Source organism: Sceloporus occidentalis, unplaced genomic scaffold (assembly GCF_023333645.1).
Source record: "Sceloporus occidentalis isolate IW3139 unplaced genomic scaffold, rSceOcc1.0.p SCAF_5, whole genome shotgun sequence".
Taxonomy (NCBI): Eukaryota; Metazoa; Chordata; class Lepidosauria; order Squamata; family Phrynosomatidae; genus Sceloporus; species Sceloporus occidentalis.
In genome coordinates this window covers 3564803-3573641 of record NW_028316985.1, presented here as the reverse complement: position 1 = coordinate 3573641, position 8839 = coordinate 3564803, and the positions used below count along the sequence as shown (strand labels likewise).

Sequence of the window (8839 nt, the reverse complement as noted above, 5' to 3'; positions counted from 1 at the left end):
AGCAGGAAAGTTTCACTGTTTGCGGATTAAGAGAATTGTAGCTTTGGCTATCATTGCATCTGCTGAGAGAAATAGGTTCTTCTAGAGAGAAGGGGAGAAAGATGCCTTCAATGGAAACTAATTTGCCCACCCACATCTGTCTCCAAAGACGCACAAATGAACATTACTGAACTGGACTCAGAGCATCCAAGTGTGGTGTGAACTCGGTGTTTTACTAGAAGAGAAAACGGGTCAGAAAATGTGCATCTGAGTGCAAGGCCTTAAACTGTGGGAATACAATAAAGCCAGGAACATCCAGGTACTCTTGGTCAGAAAGGTATGTGTGATACATTAGTAGTACATAAGTGACTTGATGTACTTTGTTTTTAAAGTGACAGTACTATAGTTCACCCAGCAGCGCTACAGCTCTCATTTTCTCTGAAAATACTGAGAACAGGATTCTCAAGAAGAATATAACAAGTGTTATTTTCAAGAGAGGGATTGCTGCCACCCTTCAGTACATCAGGGGTGTGTGTGTGTGTTTCTGAAAGATGGGAAGGTAGGAAGGGAATACCAACTACATAGAATTACATAAAAGGGCATGTTTTAAAATTACATAGATTTTTTTTCCTGTCTGAATATCTCAATATTTTGGGAGAATATTTTGGACTCAAATTTTGGATTGGGATTCTCTCCCACGCCCCCCTTTAATTGGCTTCTAAATCTCTGGGAGGGTTTCCCTTTTTTCCACACTGCATTGCAAATACAAAGCTTTCCATTAATCCATGAACTAAGCAGATAGGCTGCATTCCTATTTACATGATAACAAGAAATGAAGCTGTCCCATAAGTCATACTATCCAGAAACCACTAGCAATCATTTTTTCTTTTAGAAATAAGTGGGGGTGATTGGGAAATAAAACTTGACTGAACAGACATCCATTCCTTTGGTTGACCTAGAAAAGCTTTATAATCAGCTGGATGGGCATAGTCCACCAGGAATGTTTCCTGGCCAAGTCCTTTTGACTTTTTCATGCCAGCCAGGGCTGCTAAGAAACCTTCCCAGTGAGTTTGGGATATCTTGAGGGCCATTGTACAGCTGTACACTTCTAGATCCTGAGTGATGAGAAAAACATTGCTACCCACCGTGCTTGAACATGGAAAGGCACTTTGCTGTTAAAATTGTGGTGAAAGAAAACCCAAACAGAAAGCTAGCATATACATCATAATGTGCAAGCATGTGACACAAAACTATTTCAAGCCTTCAAAAAAACAGTAGTTTTTAAAGCTATTTTTTCTTAACTTTTACGTTCATTTAATTATTCTTACTTAGGAGGTCCAGGGAATTACAGACATGAAACTTTGGGGCCAGAATACAATTCTGTAGAAGATTGCCAAAAATATTTCTCAGTGGTTGTGGCAAGCTCTGAGTCATACATAATACTTGTCATGGCCACTGTGTAAGTTTTGCCAGTGGTGTGTTCTCCACTGTATTTTGTACACATAGGCAGGTTACAGACCGCCAGAAAGTACGCGACGAGCGCATACTAGGGTTAGGAAGAGGCGGTGCTTCCGCACCCCCCTAACCCTAGTACGCGTTCTGTGCACACAAAATGGCGGCGGCCGTTCCACACGGCCGCCGCCATGATTACGTCACGACCGCGCCGCCTCCACAGGAGGCGCCGCGGTTGTGACGTATTGAGGCCACACCACAGCGCATAGTGCGCTTTTTCTCCGGCCTCGGAAGGAGCGCGATTTCCGCGCTCCTTCCTCAGAGTGTCCGGGAGACACAAGGTGTGGCAGCTGCAGCTCCCGGATGCTGCAAGCGGCGGCAGCAGGAGAGCACCGCTTCTCGGCGGTATGTAACCCGCCATAGGCAGGCAGAGGAGATGGCCATGGGCGTCAGATGCTGCTTTGGTAGCTAATAATCTTTTATATCCCATCAGTGTGACAGTGGCCTTTGACTGACACTTTTCCATCACTCCCATGCTTTCCTCAAGGAGATGGGACCTTGGCTGATATTTCAGTGCTGTCATTAAATGGACTATTTTTTGTTAACACCTAATTTGATTTGTGTCTGTGTTCTTTTCCTAGGATCCCAATGGTTTATTCTGCTGATAGAACTGATTTCTCCAGTGGTATTGGGGGGTGAGGGTGTTCCTGTGTTTGATCCACGTTGTGGCTGGCCCTTGTACACTCTCACAATGTGTGGGTGCCCCTGTACATCCACACACCCTGGGGAGCTTTCTGGAGCAGAAATGAATTACTGGTACTTTACAGCCTGTAACAAACTATGAAGTCTTTTCAACCTGACTGCATGCACAGTCCTGTATTACAAAGCCATCTGTCTAATATGCATGGTGCAAGTAATGATTCCTTTTTGGCCATATGCAAGTAGCAAACTACAAGAGTGATTGGACATTCACCATCCATATTTTCTTTGTATGCTAAGATTTACACTCTTAACCTCAATCTCTACATCCAGCTAGCCTAAATTCTTTGTTGCCTTTTTTTGTGGGCACCCAGTAGGCCATATATTATGCCCACCACATGACTCAACATTGCAGACTTTCTTGCTCTCCATGACAGCATCCACTTCTCTGTTGGTCTTGTTGACTTCTCAGTCTGAGCTGCCATGTTTTTCTTTGCCACAGGGTGGCAAGGGCAGACCTGGTCCTGCTCATCACACATTAGCTGGCATCCTGTTAGTGGGATATACGGGCATATCTTTTTTATTTAATGTATATCTCACCTTTCTCCCATATCTCACTTTGTAACCAGATTCAGGGCTTATCCCAGCTCCATGTGTTATTTGCGGGTGACACAGTGAGGCTAATATTTTGGTGTCTCCCAACAGAAATATATACTGGAATAATTGAAAAAGTTAAAAACAACCTAAACCCATGTAAATTGGGTGGTAGCTGCCTTGTGTCCCTGTATCAAGTCCTGAGGGCCCAAATCCTTTAGGACTTTAAATGTCATGACTAGCACTTTGAATTCAGACTGGAAAGTCTTTGCAGCCAGTGCAATTATTTTTAAAGCCAGGGTTTTGAGGTGTCTGTGATGCTATCTGCCATAAATATATCAAATGGAAGCCTAGAAGCAACACAGTCCCCCAAAGCTGAAAATTTGTTTGTGTTCTGTGTCCACACATGAAGACTTTTCAAAGGTTGACTTCAGTTTTCTTAATTTATGGGTAGCAATTGCAGAATGAAAGCACACCCAAAGACACACACAACAGCCAGTGGAGCTTTGAAAGCTTGCAACATGTATATTGTGCATTTTGGTTGTCCCGATAAAGGTACCACTATTTGGTGGATTTTTGATGTTACTGGATTTGCTATATGGCCAACACAGCTATCCCTGAATGTTAGCCAAACCTGCAGTTTTCCATCGCTTGTCTTTGTAGAAATGAACTATGCACCTTCTGCTTGCAACAAAAGATGCCAAGCCCTCCCATACCCCTTTTATCTGAATGCATTGCCTGTTTCTTTCATTAGACTGACTGTGTACAAAACTTTCTTTACAAAATGTTCTTGCAATCTTTTAAAGAACTGGATAGGCTGGCTTTTCAACAGTTGCTGAGAGAATTCACAGTGCAATGTCATCTGCCTCTTGTTATGGCTCCTAGTGTCCTTTGTCCGGCTCTTTCCATGCGCTGGTACGGATTCATACAGGGCTGTCAGCGGAATAAGCCATTGAGAACTCAACCGCTGATGGGCTCACAGTCTTTTTGCAGATCAAGAAGAAAGCATTGCTGTCACCATTGTGCTCTTGACAAGCTGTCTTCTGTGATTACTGGACTCAAAATAGCCTCGTGGGGTGCATTTGCACTGCAGAAACAATGCAGTTTGACACTGCTTTAACTGCCTTGGCTCAATACTATGGAATCCTGGTATTTGTAGCTTGTTGATGCACCAGGGTCCTCTGCCAGAGAAGGTTACATATCTCACAAAACTACAAATTCCAGAAATCCGTAGCATTGAGCAATAGCAGCTAAAGTCAAGCTGCATTATTTTTGCAAAATTGATGCAGCCTCAGCAAAGAAAACCATAGAACAGGATTAGACAAAGTGTGGCCCTTTTTGTTGGAGTGTACCTCCTAGCAATCCTCTCCATTGGCCACTCTGCCTGGGAGTTTCAATCCAGTAGCATCTAGAGAATCGCCCTATTGCTTTTGTAGAATGTAATTTTGAAGATTGATCAGCAAAAAGGAGTTGTATTGCATGGAACTAGGTGCAGAAGTTTATGTTTGGACAAAAATGGAAAACAGGACTACAAAGTTGAAAATTATTTAATTTATATCCTGCCTTTCTTCCTCTATGGGACCTAACGTGGCTTACAGGTTACAATAAAATACTATTAAAACAATATTGTTCAAAAGTTTAAAAAAGATTAGGCAATTATATTAAAACATTTAAACAGCTTAAAATACATATACAGTTGGCTCTTGGTATCTGCTGGGGTTTGGTTCCAGGATCCCCTGTGGATACCAAAATCCACAGATGCTCGAGTCCCATTAAATACAGTGGCATAGTAAAATTGTGTCCCTGGTATGAAATGGCAAAATCAAGATTTGGTGTTTGGAATAGTTTCAATCCATGGAATGCCCTCCTCCCTAGAGAGGCCAGGCGGGCTCCATCCCTGCTCTTTTCGGCAGCAGATAAAAACATTTTTATGCTGCCAGGCTTTGTCACACTGACTTGAGTGCTATACATGGTTGTATCAGAGTTTTATCAAGAGTTTTTAAATTTTAATTATGTAATGCTTTTAACTTTTTAAAATTGCTTACTTGTTTTTTTTTTAACTTTGTATCTTTAATGCTTTGTATTGTTTTAACTTTGAGTCCCTATACAGGGAGGAAGGCAGAATATAAATAAGTAAATAATAAAAAAATCCATGGTTATGGAGGGCCAACTGTAATTTCTAACTGATGGCAACCATATCATGGGATGTTCTTGGCAAGATTTGTTCAAAGGAGATTTGTCATGGCTTTCCTCTAAGAGAGTGTGACTTGCCCAAGAGGTCACCCAGTGGGTTTCCATGGCCAAGAGAGGATTCGAACCCTTGCCTCCTGGAGTCCAACACTCAAACCGCTACCCCAAGCTGGCTCTCCCCTAGTATCCACTGAGTCTCAGTCTGGAATGAAAGGTCAGGTAGTGCCAGCTATCTTGTGTAATTTTATTCTGCAAAAAGAAGCCCTGACGCCACTTAGACTGGAACCTGCCACTTTTCCACAACTTGAGAGAATCTTGTTAATGTGTGGTTTGCATTTGCCATCTTGTGACAGTTTAACATTTTCTTTGGTCCTAAATGAAGTCTTACTTTACTGTGATTTTCACATTCTCCCTCTGGAATGCATTTCTCAAATCAGTGAGATGTACACAAACGTGTGGATGGCTTGACAGTAATGGAGTTTGTTCAGACCTCTTGGCCGGGGAGGTAGAATGGATTACAAGACACTCAAAATCCTGGTTTTATTTTTAAAAATTCAGCTAAATTAAATAATAAGCCACAATAACAAAACTTCCTTCCGATGTAAAAGTTTGCCTTTGACTGTCCAAAGGCAGGAAGAGTTTGCACTTGTCAACAGAAGCATTAGGAACGAGATTTACTTGGATATAAGCTTTAGTAGATTAGCTCTCACTGTGTCAGATGCATTCGAATTCCCCTTGGAGGACAAATACAGACGGAGGAAAACAATATAAGCCAGTGGTATCAAATAGGCATTAGATACAAGAGGTTCAGGCTATAATGATGCTATATATAAAGGCAGGTAAGTATGTTGACTTAATTCAATCTTCCTTGCTTTGCTGCACTAACTTGAAATCAGAACAGGGAAAGAGTTCATCTTGAATGACTAAAATCAAACTTGGTGATAGATTTCCTTTTGTTGTTGTTGTTGTAGATGTTGTTATCCACTCTCGAGTCAATCTCGACCCATGGTGACTGTGTAGATGGGACATCTCCATTACTCCCTGTCCTCTGCTGCTCTGCTCAGGTCCTGCAATTTCTGTACCTGTGATCTATTTTATAGAGTCCATCCATCTAGCATCTCTTTGTTTCTCTCCACCTTTCCTAGCTTTATTGTTTTCTCCAATGATTCATGCCTTCTCATGATGTGGCCAAAGTACGACAGCCTTAGTCTAGTCATCTTGGCTTCCAGAGAGATTTCTGGTTTGATCTGTTCAAGGACCCATTTGTTTGACCTCTTGTCTGTCCATGGTATCCTCTGCACTCTTCTCCAACACCACATTTCAAATGAATTTATTTTCTTCCTGTCTGCTTTCTTACCTGTCCAGCTCTCACCTCCATGAATGGTAATAGGGAATACAATGGCTTGTATGAGTCTAACTTTTGTGCTCAGTTGTATATCTTCACATTTTGGGGTCTTTTCTAGTTCTTTCATAGCTGCCCTCCCCATTCTTAGTCTTCTTATGCTTTCTTTGACTGCAGTCTCTGCTCTGATCAATGTTTTATCCTAGGTTCTCATACTCTTGCTATTTCTATTTCCTCATTGTCTAGGTTGAATTTGTGTAAATTTTCCATGGTCCTTATCTATGTTTTCTTTATGTTCAACAATAAGCCAGTCCTTGTACTTTCTTCCTTGATCTTCCTTAGTAGTTGTTTTCTGTAATGCTTTCTGCTAGTATTATGGTGCCATCTGCATATCTTAAATTGTTGATATTCCTTCCTCCTATTCTCACTCCTTCTTCTTCTGTGTTCAATCCTGCTTTTCTTAAACTATGTTCTGCATACAAGTTGAACAGGTAGGGTGAAAGGATACAGCCTTGCCTTTGCTGACTTTCAAAGTATAAATTAGAATTACAAATTGCAAGGAAGTAAAGGGATCTTGTAGCACCTTTGAGACTACAAGATGCCTCTGGGAAGTAGACTTGAGTCTGCAAAAGCTCATGCTATCAGCTTCTTTCTTTCAGTTAGTCTCAAAGGGGCTACAAGATCCCTTTGCAGACTGATGGTCCAGAATAACATGGCTATGTCTTTGAAAATTACAAGGAGGCACTTCTTGATACTAAAAGCTGTTGGATAGTGGGTTGCCTCAGAAGATGGTGGGCTCTCCTACTTTTGATGCTTTTAAAGAGAGGTTGAATGCCACAGGTCATGGATGCTTTAGCTCTGGATTCCTGCATGGGAAGGGGGTTATATGAAGGTCCAAAACACACTGCAGAAATAATCCAGTTTGAAGCCACTTAACTGCCCTGGTTCAATGCTAGGGAATCCTGGGAACTGTAGTTCTGTTAGACATTTAGCTTTCTCTGTCAGAGAGTTCTGGTGCCATGATAAACTACAATTCCAAGCACTGAGCCAGGGAAGTTAATAATAGTAATAATGCTAGTAATAATAGTAATAATGCAGTTGGACACCACTTTAATGGCCATGGCTCCATCCAACAGAAACTTGGGATGTTTAGTTTGGTGAGGTACCAGCCCTCTTTGGCGGAGGAGGCTAAAGACTTTGCAAAACTACAAATCCAAGGATTCCCATAGGATGGAGCAACAGCACGTAAAGTGCTGTCAAACTGCATAGTTTTTACAGTGTAAATGCACACTAAGGATGTCAGTTTTGCTGGAATTTATCGCTAATTTATTGTAGTGGATTACAAAGAAATAATTTCCTAAAAATAAGCAAAGTGCCTAAAGACACTTCTTAAAAGATAAAACAGAGTTATTGTTCCATAGGTACAAAACATACTGCAAAAATAATCTGGTTTGAGAGAACTTTGCTTTTGGGCCACTACAAACATCAGTTCCCAGAATGCCATAGCATAGAGCCAGGACAGATAAAGAGGTCTCAAACTGGATCATTTCTGCAGTGTGGATGCAGCCCTAGACTATTTTGCTCTGCAAAGTCTGTAAAGCATTTGCCACCAACTTGGAGTGTTTTTCCAGCCCATCAGTTCAGACTCGTGCTAGAAATCCAGGCCTGACCCCTGCTCTTCAAAATAACTACTACAAGCTTGTATTGGGATAAACCTATTACTACACTTAAGACAATAGATTACCAGCAAAGCTGACATAATGAATGCTAGTGAGCCAGCAACCTAAGTTTAGCTATTATGAGTTGAGTCTCCCTGGGATTAAACGCTTGGGACAAGAAGTGTTTTGGATTTTGCAATACCTGTCTTTGCAAATACAGTTGGCCCTCTGCATTTGCGGAGTTGATTTTTGCGGAGTTGATTATTTGCAGTTTTGATTGATACGTTCTCTCTAGGGATCTCTGAGTCTTCCAACGTAACTCTGCCAGAAGTTGACCATAGAGTTGTGCTGGAGAATCTACAAGTCCCTAGAGAGAACACTTCTCTAGGCATTCATAGGTCCTCCAGCATGTTTCTACCTCTGGCAGATGTTGAGCATAGAGATTCATTGAGAGGTGTTCTCTCGGGTAAAAGAATAGTGTTTTTTATTTATGGTTTTCCACATTCATGGGGTCCTTCACCCTGAGCTCCAGTGAATGTGGAGGGACCACTATATATATATATATATATATATATATATATATACACACACACACACACACACACACACACACACAACATAATCTTGGAGATGGGAACAGCATCTATAAATACAAAATTCCTTCTATGATTCTGTGTATATTTCATGCACGCCTGACACACAGAGCCTGAAGGTAATGTTATACAATACTTTAAATATTCTCATGCATGAAACAAAATCTGTGTACACTGAACAGTCAGGGAGGATAACTGTCACATCTCAGCCGCTCTTGAAAACGGCTTCAGTTTTTGGAATCTTTTGGCGTTCCAGATAAGAGGGACTCTTCCTGTATAGTCAACATTGCAGGGTGTTTTGTAAATTCATGCAGAGGATACTTGGAAACAAA

General features: G+C 41.4%; 1 protein-coding gene across 3 annotated transcripts in view; it reads left to right on the top strand.

The window, feature by feature from the left end:
* Positions 1–261: 261 nt before the first annotated feature.
* LOC149311572 (uncharacterized) overlaps positions 262–8839 on the top strand; it is a 56097-nt gene continuing 47519 nt past the window's right edge. The window contains exon 1 of one of the 3 annotated variants that reach the window (XM_089527419.1): positions 262–316. Coding sequence is in view for 2 of the 3 variants with exons in the window: in XM_089527414.1 (XP_089383540.1) it covers positions 5732–5753 (22 nt within the window). In the remaining variant the exon portion in view is untranslated. Of the gene's footprint in view, positions 317–5685; positions 5754–8839 lie in introns of those variants that run through there. The other 2 variants (XM_089527414.1, XM_089527420.1) reach the window with 2 other exon arrangements.